The sequence below is a fragment of the Pocillopora verrucosa genome, chromosome 12, assembly GCF_036669915.1.
Source record: "Pocillopora verrucosa isolate sample1 chromosome 12, ASM3666991v2, whole genome shotgun sequence".
Classification (NCBI taxonomy): Eukaryota; Metazoa; Cnidaria; class Anthozoa; order Scleractinia; family Pocilloporidae; genus Pocillopora; species Pocillopora verrucosa.
Window position 1 is genome coordinate 410334 of NC_089323.1, and position 15665 is coordinate 425998.

At 38.4% G+C, this 15665-nt stretch overlaps 1 protein-coding gene across 1 annotated transcript; it reads right to left on the reverse strand.

Moving 5' to 3' along the window:
* Positions 1-2221: 2221 nt before the first annotated feature.
* LOC136277317 (NACHT, LRR and PYD domains-containing protein 12-like) lies at positions 2222-10565 on the reverse strand. Its single transcript, XM_066159309.1, has one exon. It carries the CDS (start codon positions 8694-8696, stop codon positions 4779-4781), a length of 3918 nt encoding a protein of 1305 aa, XP_066015406.1. The 5' UTR covers positions 8697-10565; the 3' UTR covers positions 2222-4778.
* Positions 10566-15665: the final 5100 nt, after the last annotated feature.

A 15665-nucleotide genomic window follows, 5' to 3' on the forward strand; every position in this document is an offset into this window, starting at 1 on the left:
TCCCAGGTGGGATATGTAAATCCCGACCAGGATCCCGGGTAGAATGCATAAGTCCCACCTAGGATCCCGGGTGGGATGCAGGAATCCCGCATTAAATGCGGGATCCCAGGTGGGATCAAATTTTCATCCCAGGTGGGAAAGGTGGGATCCCACCACCTAAGGCGGGATCCCGCCATTCCCACCTGGGATCCTGGGTGGGATTGCCGGGATCCCGCCTATATCCCGCCTGACATTTAAAGTTTTAGATGCTCCAGAACTGTAGGTAATTGGTTTATTCTATGTCTGACAGTGAGAGCAGTGCCACTTTTAATATTTATTTTACAATTTTTTAGCAAAACTTACAAGAGGCAAAAAAAAAGTCACATTCTTGGCAATGAACTGTGATGGATTTTTATCTTTCATACTTTGAAAGCCGATATATCTTTTAGTGTATATATACAATGTACATGCATTTAGTGTTTTCTTTATTCCTTTTTTCTTTCGGTGAGCTGCTTGTTAAAAAAATATTCTTTTGTTTTATATTTTACATGCTCCATTCAGTTGGAAAAAATCATCAGGAAAGCAGATCAGCATGGCTGCAATATCGCCAAGGTTAAATGTTAAAACATGTCACTTGTACCAATTAGAATGACTGCATGAGACAAAATAATATATTGCAAACCAAAATCATGATATCTATGATTTCTCCACAGGTTACCAAACTCTGTGATCTTGCATCTGATGGGGACTCTGTGACATCTGTGTCTTGGTCAGAAAGGGTAAAGTGTCAAGTCAACTTTGATCCTTTGATTTTTTTTCTTTGTGCATAGTAACTAACTAGTAATATGCTAAAAGGAAAATCAAGGAAAATGGAATGAAGAATCCTTGATGCCGGATTTATTCAACCAAAAATTAAGAATTATACATGACTGAGTGGTGATTTTGTTTGTTTATTTGCAGAGTGGTCTGGTTGCTGTTGGGACTCACAAGGGTGACTTGTTCAAATCTGGGATGCAGGTGCACAAAAGAGAGTGTCTTAACTATTGAAGGACATACTGCTATAGTTGGTAACCAGGCCAAATTTATAGTCAGCACCATTTTTATTGCTTGAAACAGAGTACTAGTTTTCTTTTGTGGAGTAATAGATCAAAAGAGATCTCTCACATGCAGCTGAAACCAATTGAGGCAAATGAGGATATCACTGCACAGCAGGAATATTCTTAGTCTTTGCAAATGATTATGCTTTGGAGTGTCGGGAACAAATTGTGACCAGTAAAGTAAGAATGTAGAGATTTAACCTTTTAACTCCCATGAGTGACCCAGCCAGAATTTCTTTTTACAAAAGCAGACAAGTGATGAGAATGCAGAGATATTTCAGTTTGCAGATTACTAGTTGATCCAATACTAAATTCTTGGAACTATTAACATCATAGGAATGGTAAAGCTGAAAGTAAAGTATACTAATGAAATGTTGGAGTAAAATAGTTAAATCATGACCATTGTGGTCCCGAATTTTTCCATCAGATTAATCCAAGTGAAGCAGTGGAAAAGACCAAATCTGTCAAGTTTTTTCTACTGCTGTTAATTGATTTAACATACTTCATTGCCGAATTCATAGTTTCATATTAAACAAAGTTTCCAATCAAATGTTGTACTTTATCTTAGGTGCTCTGGCATGGAATGATGAATTGTGCTCTCACCAGGGAGTAGGGACAGGCTGATTCTACAGCATGATGCTAGAACACCCAATGCTGTGGAGAGAAGATTGATTGGACACAGGCAAGAAGTACGCCTTACAAAATTTAGGAAGGGGTGAGGGGTTGGGTGGGGTGGGGCTGACTTGTAATAAGTTTAGCAGAGTACAGACAATCCTATTTGGTTCATGACAGCGAAATAGAGAGAGCCTCCGGAAGACAAATATAAAGAAACTGCGCCCAACGGTCTGGAAAAAATAAATCTGTGTACTTATTTGTCTTTTGTTAATAGAGTTGTTTTGGATACAACGAGATTTTCATTTCTTACATGCCAGTTAGTAATTATTAAGTCACTTTCGATTGTTTTCTTCAGGAATCCAAGTCAGAGCTCAATCACCAGTTTCCAGAATAAGATGATGTTTACCCTAAGAATTGGATCTTCAACGTAATGTACCAGTCAATGTAAACCCCCGCACCCCCCGGCCGGGACATAGCGGGGCATTTGACAAGCGCTCACTTCTAAAGTTGCAAAGGACCCCAAGGTCAGGTTTTTCCTCTAATTGAAGCTAACAACCCTGCTCACATCCCCGCTCTTGTTGAGTGAAAGACACAAGCTAATGTAGATGGTTTAAACTTTATTTGTCGAGTAACACACGTCACCGCATACAATGCTTTTCAAATGGTATAAAATTTTTGTCGTGTTTTTATAGTCTACTGTTAACATATAAGAAAATTTTAAATTCTACATGCTAGTAGAAGAGGGTTAAATGTTAGTGAATGCAGTTTAAAAATATATTTCAAAATTTGAAAAAACACACTGTTTCATAGAATGGGTTTAAAGAACACATTTAACTTTCTGTTCCACCTTCTTGTTTCCACTGAAGACCTACCCCTGGCCAACCTTCAGTTGGCACTCATTGCAATACTTTCTTACCTTCTTTTCATGGCCAAAAACCACCATCTTACCGGACTAGCAATTCTTGACCCAGTCCACCTCGGTGAAAAATACCCCGGTCCACTCCCCCGCTGTTCTTGGATGACGTGCAAAAGAGGTTAATGTCCCCGATACCTGCGGCCCTTTCGCTCGGCAAAATTTTTAAGGACACAGTCACACAGTTATTCTGTAACTTTTATTTCAATTCGATTGATAGGTTTATTGAATAAAGGTGTTTCTTTGGTCTAATAACCTGGTTTTTCAGATGGGTTTATATCTAGAGTTGTGATTTCTTTCAAAATTGTGGAAAGTTTATATAAAAAAATTGCAAAGGAATTGAGATTAAAAGTGTTAAAAGAAATGGAAAGAAGTCTCAAGAGGTATATTTTCCAAGCCACAATGACGACAGAAATGAAATCAAAATTTATTGCCTTGTAAGATTACATTGATTGCAATACAGCTTAAAACTGTGACTCATGCATGAGTAATTTTTTCGAGGACCTTTGGCAAGGTACTTCCTTGAGATTATCCAACATTTCAATACTGTTTGCATTTTCACTCCTCTCGATTAGATAAAAAAAGAGCTTTACACCTTAGTTTGTGGAATTCCAGTTACTCATTGTTTCAGACTTTGAATTTATTTGTGGCAAAACTAAAATTTCAACTCTAGGCAAACTTATGGCTGTCCATGTTTACTTTTTACATGGCATCAGTTTCTTGTACACAGGAAACTGATGTCAGAAACTGAAGCAGAAAAATGAAATGGACAGATGTGTTGTTTGTGTCAAAAAATTGAGATTAAAAGCATTAAAAAATTGGAAAGAAGTCTCAAATGTTATGCTTTTTCTAAGCTGCAACAAGTGCTTAATTGCAGCTGGAATTCTATGTGGGGTTTCCTTGCCTTCTCTTTTCATTCGTTTTACATGTGGAATTCATCTCTGATGTTTGATTTGTTTCCTTTTGTCTTAGTAGTATTTTATTTGGCTGCCAAGTTTCACTGATTTTAAGAACATAGCAAAGCTGAACAGGTCTCCTCCTATTTGGCCAAAAGTTTAAATAAATGGCCAGGCTGGAACTTTGTCAAGCAAACGTGTGACATTCAGTTTATGTCATTCACATTTCAAGCTGTTTTAGGTACTTTAGCAGCAGTTTGAGAGGTGAAGAAGAATTTTGTCTTATTATTGGGAGGGAATTTTTACTGACATATGGTAAGGCTTTTAAGAGGGGTGTTGCATACCTCCACCTTTTTTTACTATGTTGTCATGATTATGTGGCAGTGAATTAAGTTTTCAGAAGTGATTTTCAGAAGGCTACACCCTCCCCTTACTTCCTCCCCATTGCTTTCAAGTGGTGACTAATCATAGAGGATAAATAGATCGCAACACAAAGTTTAAATCCATTTACAATTTTTATTCTACACTTATAAATTTGGGAGTTCCGGCTCCATTTACAAATACTTGTAAGTAAAAATCTTAACTGTCTATAAGTCTGATGCTTCATCCTCCGACTTTGCACAGCAACTTATTGACATATTATTACATTATTCGAGAAACAGGCCCTAAATATATACAAAAATATACTAATATTTACATCAACTGCAGAAAATTCCCAAAAAATTTTCAAACTAGGATGACAAAAATCTCACATCATTAACCTACCAAAAGAACTTTTCTTCGAAGCGCCACGAGTTTACGTACAGTTTCGGTAGGATTTCAATGGCAGTAAATTTGAAACTACTTGAATCGGATCGCTTCGATCAGAAGAAAAATCGAGCATTAAAACAAACGTGTTGTATCCTACAATCTGTACTACATTTACTCATCTGATGCGACTATAATCTCCAAAAGAATTTCAATAAACACTACAGAAAACTATTCCTAGAGAAAGACACACGCGATCAAAACAGACACAAGCATGGAGATAATTTGGGATCGAAAGTAACCAATCATAAAATGACAAAGTTGAGAGGTCCGAGGTTTTTTTTTTGTTTTGTTTTCTCTGCATGTTCATTGGTTCGTTTTTCTTCATTTCGATCCGGTTCAAATAATCTCGCCGCTCTGAACACTTCCTTCATGCACGTTTTTGTCACTGAGCTGGTCACCTCGCAGTTATTTTGAATACTAAGTGGTTCAAATAATTTCTTTTTCGTTTTTAATTGGAATTGCTGAGGCCTAAATAATTAGCTTACACCGACTTTTGCTAAGTAAATTACGTGCCTTTTGCTTACCTGCATTTTTTATGAGTTGATTGCTTGAGAGGTCTAACGTGCGTAGCTGACAGTTGTTGTTGTTGATGGCTTCAGCTAAGTGCTGTGCTCCAATGTCTGAGATGTTATTTGCTGAGAGGTCTAACGTGCGTAGCTGACTGTTGTTGTTGTTGATGGCTTCAGCTAAGTACTGTGCTCCAATGTCTGAGATGTTATTTACTGAGAGGTGTAACGTGCGTAGCTGACAGTTGTTGTTGTTGATGGCTTCAGCTAGGTGCTGTGCTCCAATGTCTGAGATGTTATTGTTTGCGAGGTTTAACGTGTGTAGCTGACAGTTGTTGTTGTCGATGGCGTCAGACAAGTGCTGTGTTCCAATGTCTGAGATGTTATTTGCTGTGAGGTTTAACGTGCGTAGCTGACAGCTGTTGTTGTTGATGGCTTCAGCTAAGTGCTGTGCTCCAATGTCTGAGATGTTATTTACTGAGAGGTGTAACGTGCGTAGCTGACAGTTGTTGTTGTTGATGGCTTCAGCTAAGTGCTGTGCTCCAATGTCTGAGATGTTATTTACTGAGAGGTCTAACGTGCGTAGCTGACAGCTGTTGTTGTTGATGGCTTCAGCTAAGTGCTGTGCTCCAATGTCTGAGATGTTATTTTCTGAGAGGTGTAACGTGCGTAGCTGACAGTTGTTGTTGTTCTTGATGGCGTCAGCCAAGTGCTGTGCTCCATTGTCTGAGATGTTATTTTCTGAGAGGTCTAACGTGCGTAGCTGATAGTTGTTGTTGTTGATGGCGTCAGCCAAGCGCTTTGCTCCAATGTCTGAGATGTTATTTTTTGCGAGGTCTAACGTGCGGAGCTGACAGTTGTTGTTGTTAATGGCGTCAGCCAAGTGCTGTGCTCCAATGTCTGAGATGTTACTTGCACTGAGGTCTAACTTGCGTAGCTGACAGTTGTTGTTGTTTTTGATGGCTTCAGCCAAGTGCCGTGTTCCAATGCGTGAGATGTTATTTTCTGAGAGGTTTAACGTGCGTAGCTGACAGTTGTTGTTGTTGATGGCTTCAGCCAAGTGCCGTGCTCCGATGTGTGAGATGTTATTTTCTGAGAGGTTTAACGTGCGTAGCTGACTGTTGTTGCTGTTGATGGCTTCAGCTAAATACTTTGCTGCTTCATCTGTCAGTTGATTTCTTGTGAGGTTTAACGAGCTCAGATGAAATTCCCTACGTTTTAACAATTTAGAAATTTCAAAACAACCTAATGGACCAATGTTATTGAAACTCAAATCTAAATGTGAAATTTTTTGAACATTCTTGATTACATTTACTAACGAAGAGCAATCAACAGCTGTGAGGTGACAATCAATAAAATTTACACAATTAAAGTTAATTTGTTGTAGTTTTCTCTGAACTATCGACTCCATCTTATTATTCTCGTAACAACATTTAAACAATGTCACTGCTGAATCGTTTTCGTCTTTAGTCGGCCAGCAGGTCACCATTTTGTCTTCGCTTTCTTCGGCTTCGTTTTCTTTGTCTTCAGTTTGCACAGGAAGAAGGTCAGTGAGGATTTCGCTTGGTAGGGGATTTTTCTCCTCCATTAGTCCCGCCAGAAACTGAAAAACCAGCTGCCATTTGCCGTTCTTGATGTTCTCGGAAACAAAGTTCCTTAATTCTCTTTCTTTCATGTTGTTTGTCAGGTGCCGCGCTGCGAAAAACTCCTGCATTGTAAGATGAATGAAACAGAATTGTTTCTCATCTTTTAACGCGGCATTTTCACGGTCGGGTAAGCGGTGAAAAAGGGCGCTGTCTTTCATTTCGTGTACTTCGTTTCCACCAAGGATCAGTTTTCCTTCTTCGATTCCTTCAAACGCCACTTTTCCTAGTTTCTCGAATTTCTCCTCCACAGCCGAGGGCAAATCGTCTGATAGAAAGTCTTCGCGGGTAAAATGTTTATCGCGGAATTCTTTCGTGTGTTTGAAATAAAATACTTTCACTGCAATCTTGTATATCGTGGTTAATTTGGAAGGGAGGGTCACACTAGCGGAACTTTCGAACTGCAATATTTGTGACAGACTTGAGCACACGATGAAGCTGTTCACAGGGATATAACAGAGCGAAAGTAAGTTCATGTTGCTGCTGATGTGTCGCCATAGTGTTTCGCCTACTTGATTGTCAACTCCGGCGAATTTGTTGATATACTCTTGAATTTGCTCGGTTGAAAACCCTAAGATTTCAAAGGTTTTGTCGAAATTAAGATGTGCGATACCGGTCAAAGCCGTAGGTCTAGTAGTCGTTACAATTGAAGCATCCTCAAGAAGTTTCCCAGTCACAAGCCACTGATAAAGGATTTGTAGCGGCATCTTGTCTTTAATGCTTCCGGGATGAGAAGGCGCCACGGCCATGTTTGCGTTATCTTTGAATTCGTCAAATCCGTCAAAAAGTATGAGGACACCTTCAGGGTGCTGCAGGATGTAATTCCAGACCTCATCATCCAGGTGATCTGAGATGGAATGTTCTGACCGGGTGAGTAGTTCCCTGAGGCTAAGGTCGTCTGCCGAGTTGAATCTTCTGAATTTTACGAAGAAAGCAGCATCAAATTGGATTTGGGATTTGATTTTCTCAAATGCCCAGTCTCTGAGAAGTTTGATGCAAAATAATGTTTTGCCGATTCCGGGGCGACCGACAATCAATACTTTCTTATTTTTATCATTTAGGAGGTCTTCCAGGCTTTTCGGATGTGATTCTTCGTCGCGCGACCTTGGATAAACTTTGAGTTGCTCTTGTCTGTCTGTAGTAAAGTTGTAGTGAGCCCTGTTGGGAATGATAACAAGGTTTGTGTAAATCTGATCCAAAGTCAAATCTTTGGCTTTTGTTTCCTCGCCTGGAGGACGTCGAAACGGTGATTGGAGTTCGTGGAGGCATCGAGTGTCTTCCTCAATGATTTTCCTCGTTCGTGCGATGAATGATTGAAGCTGTTTAGGCTTATCATGTCCGCTCGTTCCTTCATGGTTAGCATTTAGATAGGTTTTTAGGAAGTCTGAGTCTTGCATAAAATTCCTTTCTATCCATGCCTGTGTCAAAATGTAGACGATTTCAATCAGAATGCCAGCGTCAAAAATTCCATTCACTGCAAGGACAGCGTTCATCCAAAAGGTTTTCTTTATCGCTCGTTGATTGTGACATTTGTGTAAAGTACTGTTTGGGGCGGCGTCCGATGAATTCTTCGGCGGATTGGTTCCAGAGTTCAAGCAACATTCAAACGTGGAGGAAAACTTTAAAGGATAAAGCAACTGAGTTTGCAGCAATATGAAGAGAACTCCTAGAACAAGTCTCGTAGATAGTTGACAACAGTAAGCTATAAAAAGCCTGTGTCCGCAATTTGTTGTTTGTCTTGTTGGGCTTTCTTGGTCGCGCGACTGTCCGCTCTCTGGATCACGGTCACGACTGCTCGACGACAAATGAGCGACTGTATTACTCACTGTTTGGGAGTAGATAACACATACAATTGCAATAAGGAGGAAATTGGTGACCACGAAGCCATAGACAGGAACACCGTACTTGTTGTGTTGCTTCTCGTATTTTTCGAAACATTCTCCACGGATAAGGTCGATGTTTTCACTCTTCGCGCCACCGCACCGGAAATCGTACCTGGATTCGGTATTTTCCACTTCGGCAAAAATGCCAAAGAAAATTATACTGATCACGAACCAAATTAAAACTGCGGCATAGCTAATTTTGTTGAAGGTTCTTGGTGCAAGTGATTCCTTGAGATGATCCATCATTTCAATACTGTTTGTATTTTCGCTGTTTTCGATGAGATGAAAATTGCTCTCTAGGTTTGGTTGTGGACTTCCGGTTACAGATTGTTTCAGATTTCTAAATTTGATCATGAAAGAAATACGTTTTTAACTCGTGGCAAACTTACGGCTGTCAATAATTTATTCTCGCACGCCATCATTTTCTTTCTGATATCGGAAAATTGAAATAGAAAAATGAAATGGAGAGATAAATGTGTCGGTTGGGTCAAATTTTCTTTATTTTTAATGCGTGAGATTCTATGTCGTTGAAAGAGGCGCAAAAGAAACAATTACAAGTATGGAGAGACATTTCGCTTTCTGAAGCAAATAGAAGCGTCACGACAAAAGAAATTGTGAATTGTCACTGATGGCTCTTCAAGTTTACCTTTGCCTTAGTCCGGGGCTTTTTACTGAGTATGAAAGCTCCTTAACAGGAGGCTTGGTCGCTCGACTTTTATTTTTACAAAGAGTCTGCAATGTTAAATGTTTTCTCTTTTCGCTTGTATTACAGCAGACTGTGACTTTTCAGTGAAGGAATGAAAGACATTCCCTTACGAAAATGAAACCATGTATCTGACCCGACTGTCATATCATTTCGCATGCCTTCCACTGGATTTTTTAAAGGGATTTGCGTTACCGTAAAGTATCCTTGTATTTTCCAAATAACAGTAACCATTCTTATTAGGTAGATGCTCGTTCGCTTTGTGTCAAAACAATGCTTGCTCTTCTGAAATAAAACAACTTTCGCCCCCGCTTCATTACAGTCTCAATGTGATAAACCGTCCTAAATGTAACATTGTTACTGTGAACTGTGCTGCTAACTAATAGTTCTGAAAAAAATTTTTGGAAAGATTAACGTTTAATGAAGAACTTTTATTCTTAAAAATTAATCGTCAACCGTGAGAGATACCCAAACACTTAGCCGTCAGAGATTCCAGCGCACTGAGACCCTCCTTCTTAAGCTGAGCCGAGGGCTATGGTGCACCAACTGTAAGAAGGAAAAAGCTATTTCGAATATTTAAATACGCGATTTTCATAAATTGAACGAAAAACTTCTATTATTTCATATCAGATCGGTGTCTCGTTTCAGTTTAACTGCAAGAAATAAAATTGTCGAGGTTTTCGAGCTTGTCCCTACCTTCTTGAATCCATATCAAACTCATGGGGTACAAATAGTCTTAACATGAATATAGTGACCACGCCCACTTCAACGCCCCACTCAAATCGAGTGTAATTTTCGAACATTTTACCATCGTGCGGATTCTCTACGGAAAAAGCACTCAATGTACCTCTGAAATATTAAACTATAATATTGTGGCATTCTATTTCGCTAATTTTCTAACTTGAAGGTAAAGTTTTTCCCTCGTCATTTTAACCTTTTCTCCGAGCGGTTGCGTGAAATTAACAAGGCGTTTTTGTTCAAAACATAACCGAGCGAAGCGTCTCGGGCGATATCCCTTTTACGCAAGCGCAATTTAAAAATGTACGGGTAGTTAGATAACGGCGTAATATGTGACTAACACAGTCTATAGACTAAGATTTTACGCCACTATGTGCGTCGGTGTATATATATGTAAGATTTTAAGCCGTTAACTAACGGCGTAAAATCTTACAGTATATAATTAACCGACTGGAAGAAATTACGCCGTTAGTTACTGGCGTAAAATCCAACATGATCTCGAGACCAAAATAACGATTATCGTTATTTCTAAATTGGCACCAAATTTATGGATATAGTAATTTCGTGGCACTCTTTACCAATGCTCTTTACACGTGTTAAATAAAGAGAAGGACTCGGTTCCACTGTCTTACAACATTCAAGATGGCGGAGGAAAGGGGTAAATGTGCGTTCAGTTGTGATCAGCATGATCTCGACACCAAAATAACGATTACCGTTATTTCTAAATTGGCCCTGAAATAACGAATATCATAATTTCAGTGCATGTCTGAGACCTTCGGGCTCGAAGCTTGGGAACTAGTATTCAGGGAAAGATAAAATGGCGGCTTACGGCGGCGAAGGTAATCTCAGTAGTTTAATATTTAGCGTGAAAAGGCTTGGGTGTTGTGATCTGGTTCTCAAGTAAAAAAAAAATCACGGTCTGCAATGGCTCTACCACCTTTTGAACAACAAGAAAACATTAAAAAGGTGGTAAAAAGCAGCAAGTTTCGAAGTCTAAACGAAAGATGGGTAAGCTGAGTTTCAGTCAAATATCATGACATTTGGGATGTAATTTCGATACCGAATAAATAGTTCTACATGGTTATACACGCATAGGATTCTGTTGTGTTCACGTGAAGGCCATTTCAGCCATTCCTGCCACTTGTAAGTGGTAGGAAATAAAAGATATGTATAGTTGTTTCGTATTGAAGCCCTGTGAAATCACAAATTTGATTTATTTCTTCTTTGTTTTAGGTGGTCATTATCCATTACTTTTGGAAGTCGATGCTGATGAGAAAGAAAAAATGTTTATGATTATTTCTTCTCTCGAACATTTTACTATTTAGGTACCAAATAATCTTGATACTGAAGACCATTGCATTCTATTATGAAAAATTTACCCCTGATTGCTTTGTCAACATGTATGATGTAATATACCTTGTGATTTGTGGGATTTTCACAAGTAAACTAGAAATACCTGTAGAGGGTAATGATGTACTTAATGCAAAGTGTTTTGGTACAAAGTCTGCTTTGCTGTAATCTACCTGAAGGTGCTTTTTATATGCTAGTAACACTTGCACAGCCCTGTCAAAATGTTCTTTAGTAGTAGACAAGCTGGCTGTAGTAATTATAGGCAGCAGAGGCCAAACCTCATCCTGAAAAGCAGTCTGAAAGGTGTGAAGTCAGTGGAAGATACTTCATCGTAGGTGGCCAAATTGCAGGCTGTCAGCCCGTTTTGAGTGAGTAGTTAAACTCAAGATCGGCTATTTTAAATAATTTTATTGAGAGCCAAATCCTGCAAGGCTTATATTCTGTATTAATTTGAAGTGTTACTTTTATGTTTCTTATTTTGCAGTAAGTGGGCTTGTTGTGGCCATTTTTCTCTCAAACATTTTTTTTTTAGAAGTAGGCAAGCTGGCTATAGTAATAGAAGGTAGAGACCAAACCTTTTCCAGACTAGACGCCTAACAAATGTTCTGTGTGGACAGCCAAATCCCTGGTTACCGGCACATTTTGACTAGGCTATTTGTTATTTAGCTACTAAGTAATCTTATTATTAAAGATTACTGCATTCCTTTTTAATAATTTGCTGCCAATTGTATGCTGTATATAGCTTATGATTTGTGTGATTTTCAAGAGTAAATTAGAAATACCTGAAGATGGTAATGATGTACTAGATAACGTACTTGATGCAAAGCAATTTTGGCACAAAGTGTATGCCTTGTCCTCAGGTGATTTTAACATGCTAATAAGATTTGTTATTCAAATAATATACATCAGCTGGAATGGGAATATTGAAAGAAAAATAATAATATTTAACCATAACAAGTTTTGGTTTTATGTCCAAATTAAGCACTTAGTTGAAGATCACTGCACTGATCATGCCCTGAAGGCCAAAAAAAGTGCTGTCTGCTGTTAGTTTAATTTTTGTCATTTCTATTGATTTATTTCATTTATCAATGTTTCTTTGAGTTATAATTCATTGACCTCTTTCAATAGTGCAGGTTCGCTCATGTAACCTAATCCCACATGTATGTATGTACAACCTCAGTTGAAATTTTGAGTGGCAGGCAAGCTGGCAATAGTAATAGGCAGCAGAGGCCAAATCTTGTCCTGAATAGAAGTCTGACATGTGTGAAATTGGCAGCTATTTCATTGTAGGTGGCCAAATTGTTGGCTGCAGCACATTTTGACCTGGCTGATTGTGTGTGTGTGTTATGTATGTGTTCTTCTTTTTAGGTGTTAAACAGGTCAAAGTACCGAAAAAAACCTCTGTGATAACTTGGTAGTCTAAGATGTAAAAAGTTTTAATAATAAGGTAAAGCTTGATCATTCTTAAGAGTTTGCATATGTTCTAAAAGTTTTGGGGAGAGTTAGGGGAGCATTATTTATACAAATGTATTTAAAAAGTAACTAAAAAATATAAAGAACTAGGGCAAAATCCCAATTTGCTTTAAAAGTTTATTTTATTATATACATAATTCTGGATATAGCTTGGGATTTGTGTGATTTTCACAAATTGTTAGGTTGTTATGTAAACTTAATTTACAGGAACCTTGTTAATTTTCAGCTTCAAGAACAAGTACATAATTGCAGGAAAAGCTTGAAGCTTGAAAAATTTACTGATGAAACTGGAACAGATGTCATGAGATTTGTACAATAGGTCGGCCTGGGAGGGACCAAGAATTAAAGAATTCATTGATTCTCTTACAACTTTTGTCTGCATAGTGTGCTTCTGTAGAGCTTAGTTATTGCTGTAGAAAACGTTTTTGGAGGGCCCTTGAGATCACTCACTTTTGAGCTAGTTGCCCCTAGGGAAGAGGATATCTGTACTTATTATCTCCCTTGGGGGGGGGGGGGTGAAGGGTTAAAGACTGATTCTTCTCCAGTAGCCACAAGTACCCCTGCATATGGAAATTTTGAACACTATTAAAGGGCTAGTACCCTCATTTCATACTTGAATTTTTAATTTAGTGTAAGTTATGACAAATAATGAATGTAAATTCATCTTGGTTGTACAGGTTATATCCAGCAGTCCTTAAAAAAAATAAAAAAGGTATTTTTCTGAATTTAAAAAAAAGTGTTCTTGCTTCAAAGTAAGTGCATGATATGTCATTCAATTAATGCTCTAGCAGAGTTTTTCTTTGAAATGCCAAAATCAACTTCATGAGTAAGGACAAAAAAAAGGCAATAAGCAAATGTTCTTCTGTATCCTCTATGTCAATTTGGGCTGAAAAACACGTTTTTTTTCCTTTTGCAAAAATTAGCTTATTTCACGACCAAAAACGATGCAAACAAGCTTAAACGTTATGTTTTCAGCAAAACAGCGATAGAATCTGCGAAAAAACAATGGAGACAAGTTAACACACAGTGTTCTCAGTAAAATTTGGGCAAACAAAACCTTAAAAACCAAAAAAAAAAAATTGCGCTGACTTACCCATTTTTTGCTAAGATAACTGCCAAAACAATGAAAACTAGCTTGAAACTACATGTTTTTCACAAGATCGCGACGAAATCTGTCTAAAAACTCCAAAATACGGCAGAAATGTACGATTTTTGCGAAATTTTTCGCTAAAGTTGACAAAAACACTCAATTCGACTGAAAAACACGTTTGTTTTTTTTGCAAAAATAAGCTTATTTCAGTTTTAAAAACGCTGCAAAAAATGTTCTCAGCAAAATAGTTTAAGAGTCTGTGGGAAAACACAAAAACAAAGCTTAAACCCAGTGTAAATTGATAAAAAGGCCCGAATTGCGCATTTTGGCAGTTATTTTGGCAAAAAATGGTATATTTTGATTTCAAGCAAACTTTCAAGTAGTTGTTAAAGTTTAGAGCCAAACACAATTCCAAAAAAAAAATTGGATGTTTTCAGAAAAAATTGTAACCCTCAGCCTAATCATAATCCCACCCTACCCAAGCCCTAACTCTAACTCTAGCTGCGAGCTATCCTAACCCTAACCCTAACCCCGGGTTAGGGGCTAGGGTTAGGGCTCGGGTTAAGAACGGAACTTTTCACTCCAGTCCAAATGATGCAACTGGTTAACATGGTCCAACCAGCCAAAACAAGATAAAATGGTTTAAACGGTGAAAAGATTTTAATTACGTGACATGGTCCAATCGGAAGAAACGATCTCACTTAGTAAAATGGTGCGACTGGTTAACATGATCCAACTTGATAAAATGATGCCAATATCTAAAATGGACAAACTGGTTTAAATGATCCAACCAGTTGAAATGGTCTAACTGGATAATGCATGTGTAACCAGTGAAATTGGTTCAAATAATTCAGGTAAGGATGGTAACATTATTTAAAAAGATCCAGCATATTACAGTGGTTCAACTGGTAAAAATAATCATCCAACTACTAAAAGTTATTGAACCCCAATCAAAATTAATCCAACCGCTTCAAATAATCTAACTGGTCAAAATTCTTCAGATGGTAAGGTGACAAAATCTTCTTAAAAATATTTTTGAAGAGGCTTACACCCTTACCCTAAACACTAACCCTACCCCCAAACCCTAACCCCAAACCTTCACCCTAGCCCTAACCTCAACCGCAGACCCTCTAACCCTAACACTAAGCCTAAACCCTAACCCTAGCCCCACACCATAACCCTAAAACCTAACCCTAAACCCTAACCTATAGCCCTTAACCTAGACCTAACCCTAACCCTAACCCTAACCTAACCCCAACCTTCTCTATCTATCCTGTAAGTGTACCAGTCGGCCTATCGTTTGTTTTTCAGTAAACTTTCAAGTAGTTACTGAAATTTACAAACACAATACAAAAAAACCCTGCAATTGAATGCTTGTAGAAAAATATTAACGCCAACCCTAAGCATAGCCTCACCCTAGCCTTAACCCTAATTCTAACACTAAACCCCGCTAACTCTAAGCATAATTTTACTCTAGCCCTAACCCTGATTGTAACACTAAACCCCTCTGACCCGAAGCAACCCAAACTCTAACCCTAACCAGGTAATGGGCTCCTGCCCTAACCCTATCCTCAACCCTGACTTAAACCCTTTACCATAGCTTAGGATTGGTTTGGGGTTTGGGTTAGGTTTAGGATAGCACAGAGTTAGAGTAGAGTGAGCACAGGACGAAATAGCATGATTCCGTAATTCGGAAAAATGAAACTCTATGTTTCCACATCATTCACTTCTTCCTTGGACCTGTTATGTTTCCGTTATGATTCCTGAACGGAAATATGACGACACGTTTCCGTTGCATTTCTGTCAACGGAATATTATCGTCGCCTGTTTCCGTTACGTTTCCTTGTACGGATTCAAACTTTTACCGTCAAGTAAAACATATATATATAAAGTGCTGTACAGTTCTTACACCACGTTACCATGAAGACGTGATCGTTCGAGGACAACAAAGGCAAATTGACGTGCATTA